Source organism: Myotis myotis, unplaced genomic scaffold, assembly GCF_014108235.1.
Source record: "Myotis myotis isolate mMyoMyo1 unplaced genomic scaffold, mMyoMyo1.p scaffold_m19_p_15, whole genome shotgun sequence".
NCBI lineage: Eukaryota > Metazoa > Chordata > Mammalia > Chiroptera > Vespertilionidae > Myotis > Myotis myotis.
Window position 1 is genome coordinate 40103337 of NW_023416319.1, and position 26076 is coordinate 40129412.

The following is a 26076-nucleotide window of genomic DNA, read 5'->3' on the forward strand; positions in this document are numbered from 1 at the left end:
AGACTCCTAGGGCCTAATTCAGGAGGTCTGAGGCTGGTTTTGGAATCTTGTTTATTTTTCCCCCAAAATTCCTCCGCCAAGTTTGGAGACGACTAAACTTGAGGTAGCGTACACCACAAGGCGTTTGTTTGTTAAATGCCTATTGTTGGATCTACTATCAGAATTTCTGATTCTATAGATCTGCGTTGGGGCCCCAGAATTCACATTTCTAATGAGTTCCTGGGTGATGCTGATTTTGCTGATCTGGACCCCCCTGGCCCATATCAGAGCAAGGAAAATCCCCCTGTGTTCTTTTTTTTAGTTCCCCGGTGATTCTGGGGTTAACCAGGGTTTGGGCCCAGCCTCTCCTCCATCTGGAGCTGACCCTCTCAGCGAGTGTGGGGTGGCCAAGGCTCACAGTGTCCCAGAGAACAGGGTGATTAGAACAGGTCTCCTGGATAGTAAAACCACTCTGGAGTCCTTTCAACTATTTTTTAAAAAGTTTATTTATTGATTAGAGAGAGAGAGGTAGAGAGAAAAACATCGATTTGCTGTTTCACTTATTTGTGCATTCATTGGCTGATTCTCGTATGTGCCCGACTGGGGATCAAACCCGCAACCTTGGTGTATCTGGATGATGCTCTAACCAGCCAGGGCTCTTTCAACTCTTTTACACACAGGCTGCACCAATTAAATCCATCTCTGGGGTGGGACCAGGCATCAAGATTTCCTTTCCAACATTGAAAATGTTCAAATATAGCGAAATGCAAATAATTCTACAGTGAAAGCCAAATACTCATCCCCTAGATTCTGCCATGGCCACTTGACTTTGCTTAAGTCGCCCATTTCTCCAACATCGGGTTTCATAAAACTCTAGCTCCTTAATGTTTCGCCGAGTTTGAGAACCAGGTGCTAGCGTTTCTGGGCTTCTCCTCTGATAGGCTGTTGCTGACTACGGTTTTCAGAATCTCTGCAGATGCTCCTTATCCCCACTCCCTGGGGTTTGCCAAGAAAAAAAAAAGACATGCATTTATTTAGCACCCACTGAGTACCTACCATTGAGAATCCCTCTTCCTTGGGCTGTGTCTAGTGGAGATTTCATTTTCTGAGATGTTTTATTAAAGTCAGAGAAATTCAGACCAAAGAGCCCAGTGTACTTAATCTGTAGCCCTCTACTGGTGGAGAGGGTCCTGCTGTCATCCCATCACCAGGACCTGACTGGATCCGATGTCACTTGTCCTGGATCCCTATCCGATAAAGACAGGGCAGGGATGAAGCTTCTAGAGAGGGTTCCTGGCTCACTGATGCCAAGTTGTCACTGAGGCCTGTGCCTGCCCTCAGAGCTCAAGGCTTGGTAGGAGCAAGTAAACTGCCCTTCACACGGTAGGTGATCCTATGGGGTAAGTGCTCTGACAAGTCCCCCAAGGGAAGCCAGCCCTGGAGGGGAAAACAGAATTCTGCTGTGCAGAAGCTTCCAGAAGGGCACATCTGACCAGCAACCATCCCTCCTCCCACACCCCGGGGGGCACAGCTGGTCCTGTGGGGCCTCAGAGTCTAGAGGAAGAGGAAGGACCCACAAGTTCATCAACTTGCCTGGCGGTGGGGTGGGGAGGGTGAGGGGGGGGGCGGTTTCTAGCTGGGCTGTGTACCTTTGGTTTTTCTTCTGCCTCAGTTTCTGGCAGCTGGGGTAGGTTTTATGAGAGAATGGGTTTTATGGTAGAGACAGTCTTGGTGGTGTAGACTAAATGAATGTGAGTTCTTTCATTTCTAAGGAAGCAGTGGAAAAGTTAGTTAACGAGGCAATCCAAGCCAGAGAGCCAGTAACTGCCATGCTTGACATGGGCCGACCTCGCTCTCCCGTGGGCAGCAGGGGGATCTGGGGTTTCCTGGATGGTCTGTACGGTTAGAATGTACATTATGACATAAAGGGGGCTTTCCCTCTGTCGCCAATGAAATCTGAAGAGTTGCCATTTAGAAGGACAGCTTTGTGTGGAGGTAGTTTCAACTCCGCTGGGGACTGAAACTTGGGAGCGGGGACTTCCTCAAACACTTTACTTCAGTCATTTTGAAAATGCAGAATTCTTTTGGGCCCTTTTGCCGGGGTTTTTTAGTGTGATTCACCTGTATGTCTTCCAAGGTGTCCTTTCATTTCACTGCAATGGTTTGCTGGTGTTCCTTGGGACTTAAGGGCCAATGAGGCAGGAGGTTGGCTGGACGCCCGGTGCTCCTAGTCTAGGCCCTCGATGGTGCTCCACAGGCATCAGAGTCAACGACACTGAACTATTTCCCACAATTCCCCCCAAAAGGGTGCAGGTCCAACAACCGGGCCATCGTTTGTAACTGGCACAGGAGCCAGAGTAGAATAGCAGACAGCCTTTTGCAAAAGCTAATTATGGAGACTAAGCAGGAATGCATAAAAAGATAAATGGTGGGAAAATATTATCTGGTAGGTATGCTGTAATTGCCGCTGCTGGACAGCATGATGCTTATGTTGTATTTGGGAACCAGAAAAGGCAAAGATAGTGAGATTATGGGCAGTGACCGTTCAAGGGTTTTCTTACATTTTAACGGTTACATCATCATCATCAGATTAAAAACCTCTGTGGCAGATTCCATGATAGACATACCCAGGCCTTGGGTGGCCGAGGTCCTTTGCTTGTCCTGGACAGACGAAGCTCTTTATGGCCAGGGTCCATTGTGTTCATGGCAAGTGCTGGATCCAGCTGGATCTGGTCCACAAAAAATGTACTAGAGCAGCAGTTCTCAACCTGTGGGTCGTGACCCCTTTGGAGGTCGAACGACCCTTTCACAGGGGTCGCCTAAGACCATCGGAAAACACATATTTAATTACATATTGTTTTTGTGATTAATCACTATGCTTTAATTATGTTCAATTTGTCACAATGAAAATACATCCTGCATATCAGATATTTACATTAAGATTCATAACAGTAGCAAAATCACAGCTATGAAGTAGCAACAAAAATAATTTTATGGTTGGGGGTCACCACAACATGAGGAACTATCTTAAAGGGTTGCGGCCTTAGGAAGGTTGAGAACCACTGTACTAGAGCCTGTCGTGTGCCAGGCACAAATGCTACTCTGGGGACCAGACCCAGTCCCTGTCCTCACGGAGCTCCCATGATGGTGTCTGCCTTGCACGCTCACTATGGGGTTTTCCCTGTCTCTGCTTCACATACACACTGCAGGATAGAAGATGCTGCTGATGCATCCAGTCAGAGAAGGGCTCTCCTGAGACCAGGATTAGGGGCCTTACATTTCTGCTGGTGAGAAATCGTGCTTGGCGTTGTGGCTCTGCCTTTGGAGGGTCTGGGGGCGGGGGGTGTGACGTGATCTGGTTTGTGTCGTAACAAGCTGACTTTGGCAGCTGCCTGGTGAAGGACTAGCGGGGCCTGAGTCTGGACTCTTTCCCGATAGAAGCCCACCTTGGACTGGAGAGCTCCCCTTTGTTCTGACCCCTGGAGCTCAGCCTCAGCGGGTCCGACTCTATCCCCAGCTTCCTCCGCAGCACAAGCCCCAGTGGACTGTGAGGGTTACGTGTGTTCATGTGTGGAAAGCGCTTAGAGCTCTGCCTGCTCGTACTTTACATGTGAGCAATTATTGTTGTAATGATACCTGACCTTGTGACTAGAGATGGACAGAGGCCTGGATGGGTCCTGGCCTCTGCCCCTCGACCAGACAGCCTTGAGCCTCCATTCTCGCCTGTGGGCTGGGGATGGTTAGGCGAACCTGGCAGAGTTGTGTGAGGTCGGTTCTCCCATCCATACCCTGCCTGGCACATAGCAGGCTCCTCCTCCTTCAAAATCAAAGAAAATGGGTTTAAGATTTCTCTGGAAGGTTTTGCTCCTGCTTCGTTTCCTTCCTCGCTTCCCAATTGTCTACCCCCTTGCAGCCACTTTCCCCCAAGCTGCCCATCCTCCAGTTCCCAGATCTATTGTGCCTCCTTGTAGCTTCTGTCTCAGCTAGGATTATCCTGCGGTCCCTATTCCAGCTCTCCACCTCTGGGAATGACGTATACCTTTAAGGACTTCTAACCTGACCACACCTGGATGGTAAGAGCGCTTACTGACTGGGAACTGACTTGGTGCCTGGCTTTGTTCTTTATTGCCGCGTGCCAGGTCTTCACACGGATGTGCTTGTTTGATCCTAAGTGTTCCTAGGAGGTTGGTGTGGTTATCACCCATTTAAAAGATAGAAAAACTGAGGCACCGCTGGTTAAACAACTTGACTGATACCACAACTAGGAAGTGGCAGGGCTGAACCGAGCAGCCTCAGCCGAAGCCTCAGCTCCCAGCCACTCCCCGTGCTTACCGCCGTGTGACCCTGACGGATCCATACGAATGGGGAAAAGGAGCATCGTCTTTGTCCTGTGCATCTCAGAGCTTTATTTGTTTGCTTTTTTAAAAAAAATCAAAAGATATTTTACTCCAGAGCGAGACATCTCAAATTTCCCCTGGTTGTATTCTGCTGTGTTTTCTATCTCCTTCTAAGGAAGACATTCTTTCTAAATCTCACTGAACTCTGTTATTCTCAGAAACAGGCATATTTTCTCTTGCTCTGTCACCTGTAGAGATGGAACACTGCCGATCAGCACATTCCTTCACAGGCTTGAAAATAGTCTTATGATTTTCCAAGTCTCTCGGAGCCCGTTCTTCTCTGAAGCAAGAGGGGCCTGGCCTCTTTCCACCGCTGGTTTCCTGTCCGGCCCTGAGAAAAGGGCTCGGAGTTTTCCAGGCTCGCTCCTTGTACTGGTTATGCTCCGGACGATGTCACACCGCGGGTGTACACAGGGTCCAAAGCAAGCCGCACTGGGGTCCTCTGCTCCTCAGAGTTTTATTTTAGCTTAATTTATTTTCATATTTTGGAAAATTTAGGAATAAAATAAAAGTGTAAAGAAATAGAAACCCTGGCCAGTGGTTAGAGCGTTGGACAAACACCAAAGAGTCTCAGATTCCCGGTCAAGGGCCTGTCCCTGGGTCCCTGGCCCCGGGTCCAGGGCATGTAGGAGGTAGCCAATCGATGTGTCTCTCTCACATTGATGTTTCTCTCTCTCTCTCTCTCTCTCTCTCTCTTTCTCTCTCTCTCTCTCTCTCTCTCCCATCCTTCCCTCCCATCCTTCCACACTCTCTAAAATCAATAAAAAAAAATATCCTCGGGTGAGGATTAATTAGCACACAAACAGAAAGCAATAAGAAACACATGTTCCCGGGACACTTTATGCAGTTTGGAGTTGGCACAGAACCCGAGGGCCTGCCTGTGTGCTGGCACTGCGTGAACCTGCGGCAGGGATACAATCCTTGCCCTGAGGTTCTTACAGTCTGAGCTGGTGAGCACTGAGAACAGCTATGAACAATGTCCATTTCCACCAGTATTTACTGAGCATCTACCGTGACCAGGGATTCTTCTTCGCACTTGGGGCATATCAGGGAACTAACTCGCTTACATTCTAGTGGAGAGGCAGACAGTAAGTTGATAAATGCTGTAGGGAGAAGAAAAGGAAGGGGGCTGGGGTACCGGGTAGGCCGGGATAGACTGCAGTATTAAATGGGGATCAGGGCCTCCTTAAGGTCAGATTTGAGTCAGGACTTGAAATAGGTGAGGGGGTTAGCCATGGAGTACCTGGGAATAGTGAGTTTCAGGCGGCAAGAATAGCTAAAGCCTCAGAGGAACCAGATCCAACACAAACATCAGGAAGGGGGCACCAGAGATAAGGAGCCTGAGAAGGGCCCGTGGGAGGGAAGAGGGGGGGGCTTGCATGCCTATGCTAATTGCATTGTGTGGCTGCCTGTTGGGTGGCGTAATTTACCCAACTCCGAGATAGGCTCTGCCCAAACCTCTGGGCTAACGGATATCAGCTCTGATCCAGGCTCTTTCACAACTAAGATAAGGCCTTGAGTAAGCTGCAAACTCCTTGGGCCTCAGTGGTCACGTCTGTAAAAGAAGCCAACATCTGGCCACCCTCTGGACTCCTGCCTGCCAGTCCCGAGAGAACTTGGTAATAATAATAGTAGAAGTAATAGTAATAACAATAATAGTAATGCTAACAATGTTACAAATAAGCTGGCAATTGCAGCATCTTTCCAGGGTGAATGCTTTATTTATTCTTATTATTGAGACTTAAAAATAAAAAGTAAAACCACCTCACTTCTGTGGTTTCTGAGGAAAAGAAAGGCAAGAGCATATCTTTTGATCAGGAAAAAAAAATTAGGTGAGAGAGGCAAAGGCTTCCTCTCCCAGCACTTAACCGTCTCCCCTTGGGGGGAGCTGCTCCGAGGCCCCCGGCTGCTCCCTGAGAGTATTTCCTTAGCGGAGCTTCAGAACATCCGCAGGCAGCCAACTGTCAGCTCAGGAACGTTTGGGAAGTATTATGCAAAAGGTGAAAAAAACGGTCTTTGACAAATAACAAAAGATAAAACCTGGCAAAGTTTCCTAGCCTTCAGGCTGCTTGGGCCAGAAATGAAAAATTGTATTCTCACAATCCACTGAGTTGCTAAAAGGAGGGATTTGAAAGCACCATATTGTCAGTCACTTGGTTTTGCCCAGACTCCAAGATTTAGGGTCCTGTGATGCTAGGGAAGGGCTTTCCCTACAGACAGAAGTGGTTGTTTTTTTAGTGCCAGCAGAGAGATAGGATGGGCTGGTTGGGGAAACGGGACTAAGAAAATTTTAAAAACCCAGGGAAGTTCATCCAGAAAGGAAAGCTCATGTGAGGGGTCACAGAACTGGTAGAGGTCAGGGTTGAAAGTACCAAAAATCAAATCTCACTCGCATGTCTACCTCTTTGTGCCTCGGTTTCCCCCTCTGCGCGATAGGTTAAGTTCACAGGGCAGTGTGATGATGCAGTGAATTAATACACAGGGCGTCCTGAGGATGGTACCTATGTCCCAGTGAGTCAGCCAAGAGGGGTTGCTTTCGCCTTTGCTGGCATCGGTTTTTCCTAACCAACATCTGAATGTTTTGTATTGAGGGCTGCCTTTGAAGAGGACGTTTTCAGTCCAAGCACACTGTCCACGCTTTCAAGTTGTGCATCTCTCTTCTGTCTAACTACCTAAGGGTTTCCTCAATAAAGGAGCCATTGTTTTCTAAGCCAGCGTTGGCCAATAGGAACATAATGCAGCCACAAGGATAACTGCCATATGTGACTTCAGTTTTTCTAGGAGCCACATTTAAAAAGTAAAATGAAACAGGTGAAGTGGATTTTAATGTTTTGACCCAATATATCCAAAATATTATCATTTCAACATACATTCAATAATATAAAAATTGTTAACGAGATTTTATGTCCTTTTCCCTTACTACAGCTTTGAAATCCAGTATATATATTATACATGCAGCACATTTTAATTAACACTAATGTCATTTCAAGTGCAATAGGCACATGTGGACAGTGCAGTTATAAATGACGGGAGGATGGCTCTTAGCCTGGGTGAGCGAGTCAGGCTGGGCCCTGACTCTCTCCCAGTCACTACGATTACAACCAGAAAGGCCTCTGAGGTGGGTGGGGGTCTTCTGGTCACACGGAACAAGGAGCGTCTTGATGCAAGCCCTACAACTCCAAGAATGTGGTTTTGAACGGAGATCTATTGAGTAAATGCTTGCTTGCCCCTAACGGTCTTTTCCTCCCTCCCCACAAACCCCATCCTCCATCTCCACTTATCTTGAGGATCAAATTCTGAAATCATTTTATTACTGGTTATCATCCTCTGTTAAGATGCAAATGTTTGGGTAATAACTTCGTTGAGTACTCACTGTGACTAATGTAGTTGAGAGAGATTAGGATGGGAAGCAGAATGCGTTTTGGGGTTCTATTTGGAATCTTCTTGAAGTCACAGTGTTTGAGAGCCAGTAGTGGGCCCTGGCTGGTGTGGCTCAGCTGGACAGAGCATCATCCTGTACACCAAAAGGTTGTGGGTTCGATTCCCAGTCAGGCACATACTTGTGTTACCAGTTTGATACCTAGTCAGACTGCTTATGGGAGGCAACCGATTGATGTTTCTCTCTCACAAGGATGTCTCTCTCCTTCTCTCTTTCCCTCCTTCCATCCTTCTCCCTTTCCCTCTCTCTAAAAAAAAAAAATTAATAAACATATCCTTGGGTGAGGATTAAAAAAAAAGCCCTAACCAGTTTGGTTCAGTGGGTGGAGCATCGACCTGCTGACTGAGGGGTCCTGGGTTGGATTCTGGCCAAGGGCATGTACCTTGGTTGTGGGCTCAGTCCCATAGGGGTTGTACAGGAGGCAGCTGATCAATGTTCTCTCTCATTGATGTTTCTAATTCTTTTTTTTTTTTAATATATTTTATTGAGTTTTTACAGAGAGGAAGGGAGAGAGATAGAGAGTCAGAAACATCTATGAGAGAGAAACATCGATCAGCTGCCTCCTGCACATCTCCTACTGGGGATACGCCCGCAACCCAGGTACACGCCCTTGACCAGAATCGAACCTGGGACCCTTCAGTCCGCAGGCCGACGCTCCATCCACTGAGCCAAACCGGTTTCGGCATGATGTTTCTAATTCTTTATCCCTCTTCCTTCCTCTCTGTAAACTCAATAAAAAAGATATATATATATATATATTTTATATATATATATATTAAAATATAATTTTTTTAAAAGGCCAGTAGTGCTAGGAAAGCCCTGCAGAGCTGCTACTACAGGGTCCGGCCTTTCGTGAGCCTTTTCAGCACAAGTCACAGCTTTAATCGGAACTTCATTAACTAAAGGCAGCAGCTATGAGGGTAAGAGCAGACACCAACATTCTGGGCACCATGGGTTCATATTTTTCCAGATGAATAAATCCGAATCTAAAAGCTATGAGAAGCCCATTAAAGTAGGAATTTTCAGGCTTGTCCTGCTTATCTGTTCCCAGCAGCCTCGAACAAGGAGAGGCCACCCCTTTCCTTCTGGGGAAATGCCCTTGATCCTATTCAGGGAGATTTCAATTTGGTCTTTAGAGTAGGATGTATCTTGGAGAAGGCTGGCTTGATTTTGAGGACAAAGTTTCTCACTTTTCTCTCCTCCTCTTTTCATTCTATTGTTTTAGGGTGAATTTGCATGCATACCTTTCCTCCCGTTCATTATTATGAGTTTGTTTGAAAGGGGTCTCATTTTCCTATTTCCAAGTTCTTGGGAAGAGTGGAAAGAACTTTTACACCCATGTGCTAGTAGTATTAGTACTGCGTGGATACTCTAAAATGTTAAAAGAAATTCTCTTCTTATTTAATTTGTATAAGACTGGAGTACCTACTTAACTCACACATTTTTCCCCTTCAGTCTTCCTTCCTACTATTTCCCCCCCAATCTATTTCCCAGCTACATTCCCTTGAGGAAAACTGCTTTACCAGGCAGTTCCTAAGCACTGATCTCTGACCCAAGTCCTTTAGTCTCATTATTTCCAAATGGAGGTTATCCAAAGAATGCTCTCCAGTAATAGTGTTTTGTAAAGTTAAATTTTTGTCAACAATCAATATTTTTATTGAGTTGTCTTTTCTTGATTACTAATATATATGCTTTTGTTTATACATTTGACATAGTCTGGAAAAGATGAAAGAAACATGTCAACTTAAGGTCTAGAAAAGCCACTGTTAACTTTTTGGTAATCAACAGTTATTTAAGCCCATTTTATTCTATACTGATCAAAACTATTCCTCTAGAATAATCTAGGTGTGAAGATAAGACTAGTACATGCAACAAAATAGAAGTGTTCAATACAGAATTCATTCATTCATTCATTCACTCATTGCTTTGGGTGAATGTACAGAAACATGCTAAACTAATCTAGAAGATTAATCCATTTGGGGATATCATCAAATAAAGGTCATCAGATATAGACCATATTATCTAAATCAGAGGAGTGACTGGTACCAGCAGTAGATACTATCTTTTTAGATGGAGGATGGGCAGTTCCTTTCATTCTTTTGGGGTTGAGAGGTGGGGTTAAAAGTTAAGATTTCCCATGAGAAAATTTTTTACTATCTCAATGTAATGATTGTGACCGAATGGTTAAGCTTCTAAGTAGCATTTTACTAAGCAATTCTGTTCATTTTCATGTTTGTGACCAAGACCCCCAAAAAAGAGCCTAGAGTTTGACAAAAAATAAGAAATAACTAAAGTGTAGTAATTTAATTGGTAAATATGGGCAGCCTTTTTTTTCTTTCTTTCTTTATTGATTTTAGAGAGAGAGAGAGCAAGAGAGAGAAACATCACTGACCGGCTGCCTCCTTCATGGCCCCTACTGGGGATCGACTGGGCATGTGACCTGACTGGGAATTAAACCGTGACCTCTTGGTTCCTAGGTCAGCGTTCAACACTGGGCCACACCGGCTGGGCAAAGATACCCTTTTAAAAGGTTGATTTTTACTATGGAAATTCTCAAACATATATTAAAGTAGGGAGACTAATATCATGAATCTCCACCTACCCATCACTCAGCCTCAGCAATTATCTATCCACTTTTATACCTCCCTTATCCCCCCTTCCTCAAAATGAATTATTTAGAAGCAAATCCCAGCTGTTTTATCATTTCAAATAGAAATACTTTGGTATGTACCCCTAAAAAGTAAAACGACTAAAAGGAAGGATTCTGATGATTTATAACTCTTAGTCTTTTTTTCTCATCAGTCTTCGTGTGTCACTGGGCTTTGAATTAGGAAATGAGTTCTAGACCTGGTTTTGCCACTCACCAGCCATGTGACCAGCAGCAAGTCACAGACCTTTCTGGGCTTGAATTAAGACGATTTCTAAGGTCTCTTCCGGAGACATGGATTTGGCACAGGATCTATTTGCTGTTTGTTGTTTTGGTGCAGTGCCCAGTTCAGTCAAGACCCTCCCACTCTTCATTTCCCAGAGGCTGCTGAGTGGCAGAATCTTTAACTTGGAGCCTTAAAAAGGAAATGAGCTTCGAGGCGTTCCTTAGAGCCATTTTGTGTGGCCATCAGTATCTCACAACCTCAATTCTGACAACCTCAACTCATCTTGTCAAGTGTTCTGCTGAGTTGTGATGCTGGGAAGGTTCAAGTGTTCCAAACAGGTCCTCCTCTTTGAAAGGCCACCCTGAAGCCAATAGCTATGGAAAAGTGATGTTTACATTGCTTGGGGAGAGTCGGGGGTAAGCTACTCTCTTATGCAAGGAACGGATTGGTGTCCTGGTGCAGGGTATTGTAAAGACATAAAGATACCCATTTTATAGGCAAACCGATGGAGTGTGAAATCGGGTAGGTGCACCTAAGGTTGCCTGGTAAATGCAGGATTAAGTCAGAAATAGAATTTGTCTTGAAATTATGGAAAACATGCATACTGTAGAGGCGGAGGTTTAGGGGAAGCTAGGGGTCCTCTTTGGCTAATGGAGGAAACTTTGGGTGAGAAGAAGGTACCCAGCCCAGAGCAGCAGTGCCACTGGGACCCTCACAGTGTGTGCCCTAAGCTTCCGTGGGTGTCCTCCCATGGGTTTCACACATCAATATCAGAGCTAGGACCCTGGGAGTGTGAAGAGTAGGTGGCCCAGCATCTCTGATCTGGGCAGTGCGGGAGACAGGCTCCGACCCAGGTTCCTGGCTGTTGCAGGCATCTGTCCTGCTCCTGCACAGCTTGAAGAGAACCAGGGAAATGAAACTGGAGGAGGGCTATTTGAAAAAGAAACCGTTGATTGTCAGTGAACTGGTAGAAGAATGCTTGCAAATGCTGCAAATTAAAAAAAGAAAAATGCCACGACCCTAAGAAGAAGGAAAAGAAGTACCCAAATGGAAAAAGCCTCCAACATTGCCATTTTAAAACACAGGCTCTCATCAGCTCTGACATTTGGCAGGGAATTCATTGAAGCTGTTGACAGGGATTATGGTTTTGGTGCCAGGGTTTAAGCTGGGGAGTAGGATTAAAAAGGACCAAAGGTGAGGGCTGGTATTTCAAGCTGAAACCAATGGTCCGTGGTGGGGAATTCACTGGGTTTGGGAGTTTGGGGCTGGTTACTGTACTCAGAAGAGTGCCTTCCAGCGGGTTCGGAGGAGGATCACAATGTGCATTCTTTGTAGCCCTGGTGGACTTGCACACACCCGTCAGCGATTAGATTCTGAGGCCTGTCCTTAGCAGGAAATGGTAAAGGAATCTGCAGGAAGCCGAGGCCCAGGGAAGGGAAACCCCTCCCTCCTGTCAAAGGCCAGGCCCCAGTGAAGATGAAATGGCAAGTGGAGCCGTAGGGACAGACGCGTTGAAAGGGAGCGTGGCTGACCCGCGGACGGAAGTAAGGGAAAGGCAGGTGGCTCTGGTTTATTGTGTGACCAGCCTGTGCCTGGTGCTCCGCAGTCTGGAACCTGGGAAAATGCTGTTGCTTCATTTCCAGGACCAGTGGGTTGTGTGTTTCCTGAGGTCCAGTAAGGGGACCTCACTGAGCCCACAGAAGGGACAACCTCCCCTTGTTTCAGACTTTCAGCTTACTCAAGGCCCAAACCCAAACCTTAAGTTGGAAATTATTACCCGAAGAAAAGATGAAAATGTCAATGCCATCCAAGCATAAGAAATACTCAGTGCGAAGGAGCAGAGGAATGCAAAAGCATTTTTGTTTCACCCAGTTCTTTATAACAGAAAATACGCTGTTCTTGAGGTAGAGGGAGAGTCTGTGGTCCAACGGGAGAAACGGAGTCCAAGAAGAAGGAACCGGTTATCTGAAATCTGACAACGTTTTCTTGTAGTTGAGAACTCAGCTTTGAAGTTTCTCTTCTTGAGCTGGGCTCAGCGAGTTATGCTACCCCTGAAGAAAAGAAAATTAAGAATATTTTATGTGGAAGATGCTCAGTGATTAAAAAAAAAAGGCAGTACTTAGCTCTCTTATCTCATCAACAATGCACTGGACTCAATGCTAGCAATTTTGTGTTCTGATTGTTACTTGAAGAAAGAAAAAAACAAACTCTACTCAATGCTGATTCTACAGGTTTAGTGGAAAAAAATGTTCTAACAGGCAAGTGGCAAACAACAAAGCTTTTGAAAAGCCAGACCTGGGAGAGAAATGCTGTTTCATAATGGGTATGAATAGTTATTTGGCTGCCTTTTTTTTCAATCTCTCTGGTTTTTTGATGTGGATCTCTTTCTATTCGTTCAGGAAGTTATGACGTGAGCTCTGGGCAGGGCCTGAGGTTTTAGAACCCTTTCTAAAAGGGACAGAGAGTGCCTTCTGCATTTCCTAACGGTGGGGTTGACGTGCAAGCGGCAGAGCTTTGGAAGGCTGGTCACGATGCAGGTGCTTCTCCCATGCAGCCGGCTGGTCCTGGCTCTCGCACTCATCCTGACTTTGGACTCTTCAGTTCAAGGTAAGCCCCAGGACTCTCGTTCTCCTGTCATCTTCTGGGTAAGCCCCAGGGTCCACACAAATGATTATGTTCACTTTAAAGTACAGGATGCATTATATTGTGGGAAAGTAAGCAAAGGAAAAGGATTTTTGGTGACTGAACTTCTTAGTGTGTGTTTGGTTAAGTTTGGTACCAAGAAAAATTAAACTCTCAGACTTGTAAACACTTTACAATGATTAAATGCACCGTTTTATTTTTGGATGAAAATGTATGGGTTATAAATTTTTTAAAGCTCAGAAAGGAATGACAACCTGTTGCAGGGAGGAGGTGGCACTGTTGGGTGTTTTGGAGTTATCTACCCACCCCTGCGTGTCCACATCTCTCCCAAGTTTTAATGGGTTCCAGTGGTGTCATAATTATTGTAACGCTGGGAAGTGCTAGTTTTTAATCAGAGTAAATTTGACCACATGTATTTTTCATCTTTTTAAAGTTGGTTCTTAGTGAAAATTCAATTATGGGTAGGCCTAGTTCATGAAAACCCTCTTAGATTTTAAGAGAGACCAAAGAATTTTAGTATTTGTGCTGCTGGTCAGAGAAACATTACATCTGAAAATTTCCTGTTAGGTTTCTCTGTCATTTATGGTTGTTTAGTAAGACTGAATTGAGGTAAAACCTTGAATCACTAAGAAAACAAAAATGTTTGTAAGAAATATACAATAGCTGCTCCTTTGGTAAATAAGGGATCCTGTCTAAATAAGGCAGAGGTCATGGTAGAATTTATAGTAGAAAAACATTAAGTTCCCCTAAACTGTAAAGGAAATATTGAGTCATGGTGACACACATGTCCCAGGTTTGCTTCTTTGCATCTTGTTTTTACTTCTGATGGAAAGGAAGTCGTATCGCTGATCTCAGATACATTTATTATGTATTGGAAATTTATAAGATCATTTTTCTTGTGATGCAATTATGGAGAACAAACAGCAAGCAATGTTGCTGAAGCTTTCCCTGATCTATTGATTTTTTTTTTAAAGTGTTAAACATTGTTAGTTGTAGGGAACAGGCTTTGACTTGGGTCTTTCAGGGAATATCTTTAGCTCGCTGAATAATTCCACGTGTTCTCGCAAGATCCAGAGCAGAAAGGTCCATGTTTGTTGCACAGTGATCAGTGTGCTGGGTCTTCCCTGGCCAGAGCTAGAGATGTCTTTACATCTTCAAAATTTCCCAGAAATGGCATGTTCCCCACCAAGGTTCACCAGGTAAACTAGAATTAAAACAGAAATGTTCCATGTAGTAGGTATTCATCAAAAAGAAGTGAAGAAAGAAAGAAACCATTATGAGATTGGGTAAAGTGCTAGCATTTATGTCATCACCTGGTAGGCTTAGCTCTTTGCTGGAAAAGAAACCAAAAAGGGAGACAATGAATGAATTGAAAAACTAGGGTGTTTCCAAGGGAGAAGTTGGAATGAAGGGTTTGTGCTCAATTCTGAATAAGAACAGAAATAGACGCCCACCCACGGCGACACGGGGAGTGATCCACGTGATGCCGGACAGGGCTCGGTAGCGTCCTTTCCCCACGTAACCCATTGGTTTGACTGAACCGATCAAATTAACTGGCCCTTTGATTTGTTCTCACTGAACATTTTCGAAACATCTTATTCCCGTGCGAGGGCGGCCATAACAAAGCACCACAGACGGCGGTTTAAGCAACAGAAATTTAGTTCCCCACGGCCCTGGAGGCCGGAAGTCCAAGATCAAGGTGCCGGCAGGGTTGACTTCATTCTGAAGCCTCTCTCCCGGGCTGCTGGCTGGCTGTCTTCTCTCTGTACCTTTCTATGGTCCTTTGTATATGTCTGTGTCCCAGTCGCCTCTTCTTTTTAGGACACCAGCCATATTGGATTAGGGATCATCCAAATGACCTCATTTTTCTTTACCTCCTGTTAAGGCCTTATCTCCAAAGCCAGTCCCATTCCGAGGTCCTGGGAGTTAGGACTTCAACAGATGAATTGTGGGGGAGAGACACAATTCAGCCCATTTCAGTTACTATGAGTCAAACCCAAGTAAAGACATGGTGTACAACTGTCTACAGAGTCAAAGCAATGGAAGCTTGGCAATGTATTTTAATTGTCGAGCTTCCAGGGGGTTATTGATGAGGCCTGTGAATCTAAGCTCCCTTGTTGCCTCTCTTCTTCAAAGATGCCCATATAGAGAGAACCTGGAAAATCCATGAGCAGGTATGGCCAAAGGGGTCAGAGCCAGACCATGTATCTATGCCACACTGTCTCCTAGATCACGGTAAAGACACTGATTCCACTCATGTGTGCTGCTGTTTGCTTGTAATGGGTTTTCCCCTCCATTCTCTGGGAAATGACCATCACAGTCCCTGTGAGGAGGAACTAACACCAAGCTAAAGAGGAGAAAACTGGCTCCAGGCCCCTTACAACTAATTAATAGCAGAACTGCTCCTCTGATTTTAAGGTCAGCTAACTTTCTACTGCACCTTGGCTATCTTCTTGGTGTATTAGAGATTTATTTATTTTAAACAAAAAACCTTGCTTGGACTATAGCCCTTGCTTTAAAGTTCACCGCTGAGTCGAGGGACAGAGAGGGAGAAATTGAAAGTAAACTTGATACTTTTATAGCTTGTCAAACCATTCAAGGGTGGAGTCTCCTCTCCATATTGTACAGTTGGCGGGCCAGTAGGAAGCAACTTCAACTTAGATAGTGAGGTCTGTGTGAGTGCTGCCAAACCGTGAATCAAACGGTCTTTTCTCCTTCCTCCCGTGTCAGTTTCTGCTTAAGTTTTTCTAACACACCTGCTGCAGCAAGTCCCCATTAAGAAGAGGAAATTAGTAAATTGTGATGATGTTGGGGGGAAATTGGTACTACAGTATAAAAGGACCGAGGTTACTGCAGTAAGCTATTTGCTCTGGTAATGTTTATTTATCGAAAGTATTTTTGGTAAAGCAGGAGAGAGAGAGAGAAGGAGAGAGAGAGAGAGAGAGAGAGAGAGAGAGAGAGAGAGAGAGAGAGAAGAAAGGAAGTGGTGGGCAGTGAAGGAAAGGGATTCTAAAGAAAAATCATTCTTCTCCCTGGAATCTATGACGAAATCAACCAGCAGATCCAGTAAGTGGGGCCTTTTAGGAAGATAATCTTTCAGTACAAGAGCATACTTCCTTTTATTTTATTTTTTTTTACCTTTTATTATTTTTTTTGTTTTTATTTTATTTTTAATTGAAATACAATTTGACACAGAACATTGTGTAAATGTAAGGTATACATGTTGATTTGCTACATTTATATATTATAGATATTTGCTATTGTAGTATTAAAACATCTATTACATCATATAATTCTCATTTATTTTATTTTATTTATTTTTTATTATTTTTTTAAATTTCTTTATTGATTAAGGTATTACATTCCTTTTTTTTTTTAAATATGGTAATCATAAAATATTTCTCTCAAGCAAGAGAGAGTCAAGATACTCCTACACCATCAGGGGCTGAGTCTGTCAGATTTTCACATCCTGCCAACTCCTTTGAATAGACATGCAAGGAACTATGGTCTGTAATCACGTTCCTTATTTTAAAAACACCAGTCCCAACTCAGATCAACTTTGGAGTGGGGGAGAAGGTGACTGCCACCTTTGATTTCTTTATAAATTTTTAAACAGATTTATTGAGATCAAGTTCACATACATACAATTCACCTGTTTAAAGTGTACAGTTTCATGGTTTTTAGTGTATTCACAGATACAGGCAATCATCACCATAGTCAGTTTTAGAACATCTTGTCATCCCCCTCAAAAGAAACCCCCTTCATAAATTTTAAAAGCTGAGATTCTGAACTTTGGGGAAAATTTTGTACTTTAGATTTCTTTTTTTACTAGTTTACCCAAGTTGCATTTGTTATACCAGTGAAACGATGTCATCAATCACCTGGCTTCTTCCTCATAAAGTGTCAGTTTAACTTTTCTGTTTAACTTCCTACCTATGCAAATATTTCTTTGGCTTGATATTCAATGCTTTAGCCACATGTAGAGGATACTGCCTAGACCTGCTCTGTCCAAAATGGTAACCACCAGCCACTTGTGGCTTCTTATTTTTTTGTTGTTGTTGTTGTGTGTTTTTTTTTTGGGGGGGGGGGTGCTTCTTGAAATGTGTTTAATGTGGCGAGTCCAAATTGAGACCTGCTTTCAGTGCAAAATACACACCAGATTTGAAGTCTTAGTATAAAAAAAATCAGTAACTTTTATATTACGTTAAGTAATAATATTTGAATATGTTGGCTTAAATAAAATGTATTTAAATGAATTTCACTTATTTCTTTTTACTCTTTAAAATATGGCTGCTGCACCTCGGTTGCAGGTTCATCCATCCCCAGGTCGGGGCACATTCAGGAGGCAACCAATCAAGGTGTCTCTCTCACGTAGAGGTCTCTCTCTCTCTCTCTCTCTCTCTCTCTCTCTCTCTCTTCCGCCCTTCCTCCCACTCTCTCTCTAAAAGTCAATAGAGGAGGTATCCTTGGGTGAGGATTAAAAAATAAATAAGTAAAATATGGCTGCTATAACATTGAAAATTCCATAGGTGGTTTTGTCTTCTGTTACTATTGCACAGTGTTTGTTTAGGCCAGCGATTTCAACCTTTTTCATCTCTTGGCATACAAAACTAATCACTGAAATTCTGTGGCACACAAAAAACATATATTCTATTTTTTGCTAATCTGACCAAAAATGGGTGTAATTTTAATTCATTCACACTGGACAGCTATTGTTGTGTTGGCTGTTGTTGTTTCAAAATATGACCATCTAAGGGGAACAGAGGTCAGTGTCCCTGACTAAACAGTCAGGAATTGCATGTTTAAAAAATTCTTGGCCCTGGCCGGGTAGCTCTGTTGGTTGGAGCATCGACCAGATGCACCAAAGATTCATCAAGGTTTCAGGTTTGATCCCCAAGTAGGGACACATGCAGGAGATAACCAGTGAATGCATGAATGAGTAGAAGAACAGATCAATGTTTCTCTCTCTCTGCCTCTCTCTCTCTTCCTCTCTTTCTTTCTCTCTCAAATCAATAATAAAGTAAAGTAAAGTAAAGGTTAAAAAAAAAAATCTTGCTGCACACCAGTGTGCCTGCTGCTGCAGTGTTTGAAAAATCACTGGTCTGACAACATAGGGTGTGAAGACAGCACCCTCTGCTGGAGAAGATGTTGATTTTTAATTTTTTAAATTTTTATCCCACCGCAAGCTTAAGACTTCTGAGTAGTACATAATTAGATTCCAAACTTAGGCTGCTTTAGGAAAGAACCAGAGGAGAAAGAAAGAGCTAAAATGTATTAACTACGGGGGAGGGGAGGCCAGGGGACTGTCAAGGGCGGGGGAAAAAAGGAGACATATGTAATACTCTTTGTAATACTTTAAGCAATAAAAAAATAAATAAATAAAATAAAAATAAAATGTATTAACTACCTACCATATGCAAAGGCTTGTGGTAGATATTGAACGTACATTTACCTTACTTAAACAGGAACTCTTTGGGACACTATTCACACTTGAAAGATGAGAAATTGAGAATCAGAGAGGCATTAAACGATAGAACAGTAATTTAAATTCTGGTCTCCCTACAAGCTATTCTCTATCAGAACTCAGTCTTTGTTGTTCTCCTAAACAGAGAAACTAGCACTTAAAGAGCTCGGACCATGTGCTATCCTAAACACTTAATATTTATATCTCATTATTAGATTTACTACTTTCCCCCATTTTGTGCATGAGGCAATTGAGGCGTACGGAGGTTAAGTAGGTCAAGGTCACACAGCTGGTAAGGGGCGGACATTGTGATGCCATCTTGCCACCTGACCCCCAGCCTCCAGGCAGTGACAGAGCTAACCCTTATTTATTTATTTATTTATTTATTTATTTAAAAATCTGTATTGTTGAAAGTATTACATATGTCCCCTTCATCTCTCCAACCCATTTTAAATGATTAGCTGTCCCAGACCAGACATTGTACTGAGGAACCATGGGAAAGATTGTGATAGACTAGCAGTTCAGAAGGAAGGGAGGAAGGAAGGGAAAGAAAGGAAAAAAGAAAAGAGAATATTTAGGTTATTTCTACATTAAAGTCTTTCTTTTGTTTATAATTTTAAAGAAATATGGTTTATTACCGCAATTTAGAACATTAAATGAGGGAAAAAATCACCAGAGTCTACTACTAGCTATTTTTGTGTATTTTCTCCCATCTCCCCCATATCTGTTTCTATGGTTTCCTTAACCCTTATGTATATAAACAACTATTATGCATCACAGTGGCATTCTGTTTTTTTCACTCATTTTAAAAGAGAGGTTTTCCTATGATGTTACATAGTCTTTTCCCTAACTAACTACTTTTTTACCATTTGGTTCACATTCTTTCATATGAATGCCAAATAATTTATTTGAGCATTTTCTATTGTTTTGATTATATTTTCCTATTTTGAATAATACTAAGGTGGACAGTTTCATGTATCTTTTGTATTTTACCTATTCCCCTATTTCCCTATAGATACATATAAGTATGTGTCATGTATATCTTAATGATATAATAACTTGGCAGTGTTGTATTTATAAAATGATTCAGAAAAACTAGCTAGAAAAAAGTTGAGGATAGAGATAGTAGTCATGAGAACAGGGGCCATAATGGTGAAGAGGATGTTTCGAAAGCGTTCAGTGGTTCTGCGGTCTTTTAAGAACAAAGTTCTTGGACATCCCATCGAGATGTAAGGGGAACTTGACCTCAGAAGAGGCTCCACTTTCCAACCTCTGATAGTTGCTGTCAGAAGAGAATGGGACACAACTTATTTGAGCTTATGCTCCTAGAAACACAGGTACCCAGGAGGAAGAAAAGCAGAACTCCAAAATCCACCATCTCTGGGGAGTTGGGTAATGAGATTAGCAGTAATTTCCCTTTCTTTTGTTTGCTACATTTTTTTTAAAAAAAAAATTGATTTCAGAGAGGTAGGCAGAGGGAGAGAGAGAGAGAGAGAGAGATAGAAACATCAATGATGAGAGACAATCATTGATCGGCTGCCTCCTGCACACCCCACCCTGGGTACTGAGCCCACACCTTGGGCATGTGTCCTGACCGGGAATTGAACCAGCAACCTTTCAGTGCACAGGATGACACCCCAGCAACTGAGCTACACTGGTCAGGGCATCCCATCTTTTGCTATTGCAAAAAATGCTGCAGCGATTGTCCATAGCACTATATATTTTTTTAGTAGTTATTGTTATGATCTGTACAGGACAACAATGTGCTGGGCTCTAAAACCACCTTTCCTGCTTTTCAAGAATTGCATATGTCAACTATAATTTAAAAAAAAAAAAAAAGAATTTTAGGCATGCCCCGTCTTGCTAGGTGATTACTAGTTGCACTCATGTGAATGGGGTGGGGAGGAGATGAACCTTTTGAAGGGTCAAGTATTTCTCACCACTGGGCTTCCATCCTTGCTAAATGGAGGAATGAAGACTTTATTTCATGAATTAATTAGAGATCTCCTGTATAATCTCATAACATTTTCGTAGAAATTAAACTCAAAGGAAGCTATGACAGACTAGGATAGTCCAGCCCGCCTGTCCCTCTGTGAGGAGGAGCCTTGTTGTTTTGAAATCTCTGACTAGGTCGAAGGACAAAAAAAGAGGCCACGTTTTTAACTGCTTGCATTCCTAAGGGCGCTCGATGGCCCTAAAGAAATAGGACTCTGTAATATGTCTGGTACATGCAATATATTCCCAACCTTTGTGAACATGATTGGACTCATCTCTATAAGAAGAGCCGGGCAGCTCCTGTATGGCCTCAGTTTTCCTTTGTGTAAAATGAAGAGAGTAGAACAAACATAATGCTAGTTAATATTATCAGGTGTTTACTGTGTGCCCGGCCCTATGTTAAGGTCTTTACATGCATTTACATGCATCTAATTTTTGTGACCAGCTTATGAAAAAGAGACACTGTTAAGATCTTTGTTTTGCAGTGAGGGCTGAGGGAAGAGAAGGTTTCACAGCCCATCAGCAGCAGAGCTCCGACTTCACTCCACGCAGCTGGTCACCAAGTCCTATTTTAACCTTCAACTCTGGCTACTTTGTAAGGGAGTTGTGAGAAGGACAAACGGTACACATGTAAACGGCTGGTACCCAGTGTGTGCTCCTGTCACATTTATGGTCATAAAATCTGTCCACACTTTACCTGCTACCAGATTTAGAATCTATTTAATTTCTTAGTGACAGAGAATAGATTAGAAGCTGTGTACGAGGTACTTATTAACCACGTGGGTTGCTTGTTTGGGCAGGTTTACCTGTGCGGAGAGCCAGGTACCAGAGGGTCCGCTGTAATCCCGACAGTACCTCTGCAAACTGCATTGATGAAAAGGGACCACTGTTCGACCTACTTCCAGGCGAATCCAACAGAATCCTCCCGCCAAGGACTGACCCTTTTTTGTAAGTGGTCTTGCTCTACTTTTCCTTTCACCAGTCTCTCTTGAGATCTTGGCATGGAGGTGGGAGGGTCGTCTAGAGTGTTTTTCTTCAGGCTCTTGCTTTGGGGGTTTGGTGTTCACTGCACAGTACATGGTAAAATGTATTCACTGGTGGATGAGATGTGCAAGAATACATGGTTCACTTATTCTTTTGCAAAGTCTTTTTATTTTGGCAGAGACAAAAATTGAGTAAAAATTTTGTGAAAATAATTGGTGAGAATATTTTTCACCAACAAGTTTTGAAAATGATTGAACATTATTTTATTTATGTAAATAGAGCACAATAGATACTAAAATCTAATAAAAGTCCATCAACCTCATAGTTTAAACAAAATGATATATCCCTAAAGTGTAATATAATTTAATCATAAGAAGGGATGAAGTACTGACACAGGCTACATCATGGATGAATCCTGAAAACATTATGCAAAGTGACAGAAACGAGACACAAAAAGCCACATATTATATGACTCTATTTATAGGAAATGCCAAGAATAAATACATAGAGGCAGAAAATAGATTAGTGGTTGCCAGGGGCTGGAGGGAAGGGAGGAATAGAGAGTGGCTAATAGGTATAGGATTCTTGAGGGTTCAAAAAAATGTTCTGGAATTAGATGGTGATTTTTAGCAAGAAGTCAGGAAAGGAAGAATAAAAAGACATGACTTACAAAAGAAAACCACGGCCTTGTCTGGCTAGCTCAGTTGGTTAGAATGTCGTCCCAGAATGCCAAGGTTGTGGGTTTGATCCCTGGTCAGGGCACATATAAGAAACAACCAATAAATGCATAAATAAGTAGAACAACAAATCAATGTCTCTCTCTCGCAACTCAATAATATAAAAGAAAACCAAACCTCTTCTTGATCAAGTAAAACCTGCTTTAAACTTGCAAAAAAGATTCAACAGGAACTAATAAGTAACAAAAAATTGAATTGCACTAGAATCCGTTATTTCATTGAATATCAAAGTTATATAACATACAGCAAAAATGAGTTATTAAAGGATTTTCATAACAGTTTTAGTCCTCAGAGCTACACCTAGAAAATCACTCTCCTCAAAGCCAGGTAAATCATCGTGCCCAAACCAGCTAAGTCCATCATGACTTGGGGGATCCTGGAGACCCTCTTCATCACTGTCTTCACTGTGTAGGAGATGACATCATCGTCACCCTCTGCAGTCCTGTCCTGTGCTTTGACTTGTGTGTTTTTGTCCCTCGAGGCCTTTTATTTACACTAGAGGCCCAGTGCACAAAATTTGTGCACGAGGGGGTGGTCCCTCAGCCTGGCCTGCATCCTCTTGCAGTCTGGGACCCCTCAGGAGATGTCCATCTGCTGGCCCATCCCAGGGGGATCGGGCCTAAGCCAGCAGTCAGACATCCCTCTGGCAGTCTGGGACCCCTTGCTCCTAAATGCCTGCCTGCTCACTGCTCCTTACCACTCAGCTCACTGCTCCTTAGTGCTGCCGCAGAGGCTGGAGAGGCTCCTGCCACTGCCGCTGTGCTCTCCAGCCGTGAACCCGGCTTTTGGCTGAGCGGTGCTCCCCCTGTGGGAGTGCACTGACCACCAGGGGGCAGCTCCTGTGTTGAGCATCCGCCTCCTCATAGTCAATGCGCATCATAGCAACTGGTTGTTCTGATCATTCTGCCGTAATAGTCTCTTAGGCTTTTATTATATAGATATGTAATACATGTCTAGAAAAAGAATCCCAGGATTTCCCCTCCTGTGAGATTTTGTCTTGCTCCTTCATGGCCCATGATGCCTGCTGAGGTTGTCAGTGCAATGAAACCAAAGTGACGGCACAGAAGTAGGTTGTTCTGCCAGTTTTCCAGACCTTTGAGCTGCACATCAAATCTGGGGCTGATTACTCCACACTTGTTCAACCTGCCTGTGAGGTTCACAACAATTTTCCCAGCTCTGTGGTCATCAATAATGTCCAGTTCCCCAGTGTAACCATCCTTCATTATCACAGTTGGAAACCAGATGGTGACTTTGGAGCATGGCCTAACAATAACCTGGGTGTTGCCTCTCTTCAGCATTGTTGATACTCTTGGGAGCATCAGCCAGGACAGTCATGCACCCCGTGAGGCGTTACAGGAAGATGGAGGAAAGAGCCCTTATGCTTTTGCTTTAAGTCCACGGCACTAACCTTGAACTGATATTACAGCATCCTCCATTATTTTAGGTCTTAGGTTTCAATAGCGATTTATTTAAATCTAAAATATTAGAGGAATAACTCAAGTTCTTCAAAAACACTTACTTTACACCATTTCTTCTCTCCTCAGATCTCAATGATTTTCCCTCCCCACAGCCAGTAACTCTCCTTCTCACTCTTACGAGTGGGTTTTGTCAAAGCACTGTGAATTATTAGAAGTTTTGTAGAAATTTTAAATTAGGGAAGAATGTCATCTATCTAGGCTGTCTTGTCTATCCCTTTTTTAGTGGGAGAAAATGGGTAAAAGGGTCTTTTTATTTTTAATAAATGATCCCTTAAGCCTATCTCAAGTATAGGATTCTTATGCTAGTAATAAGAAAATCAGCATTGTTTATATGAGTTTGCAATGGATAGATGTGGAATAGATAAGTGCAATGAGTTACATAAAACAAGTGTAGGCAAACATGTGAAAAGGTCTGACTTACTTTTTGTCTTAAAGCATTGAATATGGGAAATTTTAACTTTTAATTTGATTAACTAATTAACTGGGTGGCTACATTTATTTTCTTACCTTAAAAATGTATTACAATTATCTTCCTTATGTCTCCAACTTTACTGTGTTTTTTTCATTTTTCTGTCTTACTTCAGAATGATGCGATTCCAGAACTTGAATGATGTCTTCCCTCTTTCTGAGGACTATTCTGGATCAGGCTTTGGCTCCGGCTCAGGATCTGGAAGTGGCTCTGGAGATGGCTTCCTCACTGGAACGGAGAGTGAATACCAACCATCATTTGTGGATACAAATGATGCTTTTTATTACAACTTTAAGCCTGTGCCCACAGATGACCAGGACTTGGGTCAAGATGGACCAGAAGAGAATTTTATTATATAGAAGAGAGGGTTTTCCACCTTGATACCTGCCAATGCATTCAGAATATTTTCTGTATCACAGTTAAATGATTAATTTTGGGACAAAAAGTTTTATAGAAATGTTAAAACATCTGAAAAAGAAGTTTAAGTTTTATCAACTTTTTTCTCATGAATTATTAAATACTCCTTTACCTATTACTATTGTCCTAGAAAATATTTGCACTTTCTTTATATCATATTCAATCAATATTGCTATGAATTAACTAGATTCCCCATGTCTATAAAATTGCTTTACAGAATAAATTATACTGTTTTTCTTTTTTAAAATGAATTTGAGAAGCAAATTGACAGGCGATATTTCATACCTAAGTCTTCAGAAACCTGACTTTGATTGTGAATTATATACCCTTTTTTTAAGTGGAAAAACAAACAAACCAACACCAAACAGATGAAACACAGTGAATTATAGAGTGGGCATTTGACATGTTTTAGTGTAAAGTGTGCAGCTCTAGTATTACCATTGGATGTGTCTGCAGAGCTACTGGACATGGTGTGTTTAGACATATGATTGCTATTTCAATTACAAACTTAAGACCCAAAGTAAAGCACAGTTGTGTTCTCCATACCTCATACTGCTTTACCTTTTTTCCTGGATACCTGTGTATTTTCAAATGTTGTTCTATTAAAGCAGAAGTATAATCAAAGGATTAAGCTGTCTGGGATCTCTTGTCCTAAATTCAGGATAATAATTATTTTTGCTCAGATATTTTATTAACAAAATAGAAGTCTTATTAACAAAATATACATTTTTTATAGTGAGATCAAACTATGTTTCTGAATCAAGTCCTACTAAGTAGTAGATGAAGAAAACACTCATATACAGCAAGAGGGTTCTTCTTGTCCGAGCACTTCCTCTTTTTGGAGGCCACTCCCGTTTCTGTTCCTCCTGGTTCTGTGAAGCCTGTTGTCATCATTGTCATGGATCCTGGTATGCACCATCCAGATCTCTTGAGAACTGACAACTTAATCTCTGGGGAGAGAGCCACCTTGCCCAAGGCCACACCTTCTTCCCAGGGCAGCCTGTACCGTGACTGGTTGAGGAAGTGGCCCACATCAGAAGTCACAGATGAGCTAGTATCAAAGACCTGGCTTCCCAATGGCTTCTAGGCGATGGGTTAATCATGGTAACTAAGGGAGATCAGGGCCATGGTCTCTACTGATTGGTCAGCACTAGGGTAGGAGGTAGTTGATCTGGGTCTGATGTCAGCCTTGGCATCGCTT

At 42.7% G+C, this 26076-nt stretch overlaps 1 protein-coding gene and 1 pseudogene across 1 annotated transcript; one reads left to right on the plus strand and one right to left on the minus strand.

Moving 5' to 3' along the window:
• Positions 1 to 13139: 13139 nt before the first annotated feature.
• On the plus strand, positions 13140 to 25502 carry SRGN (serglycin). The gene is made up of 3 exons (XM_036336933.1): positions 13140 to 13295; positions 21591 to 21738; positions 24574 to 25502. The coding sequence occupies exons 1-3, from the start codon at positions 13220 to 13222 to the stop codon at positions 24815 to 24817; spliced, it is 468 nt and encodes a 155-aa protein (XP_036192826.1). The 5' UTR covers positions 13140 to 13219; the 3' UTR covers positions 24818 to 25502.
• On the minus strand, positions 23450 to 23846 carry LOC118670086 (annotated as a pseudogene).
• Positions 25503 to 26076: the final 574 nt, after the last annotated feature.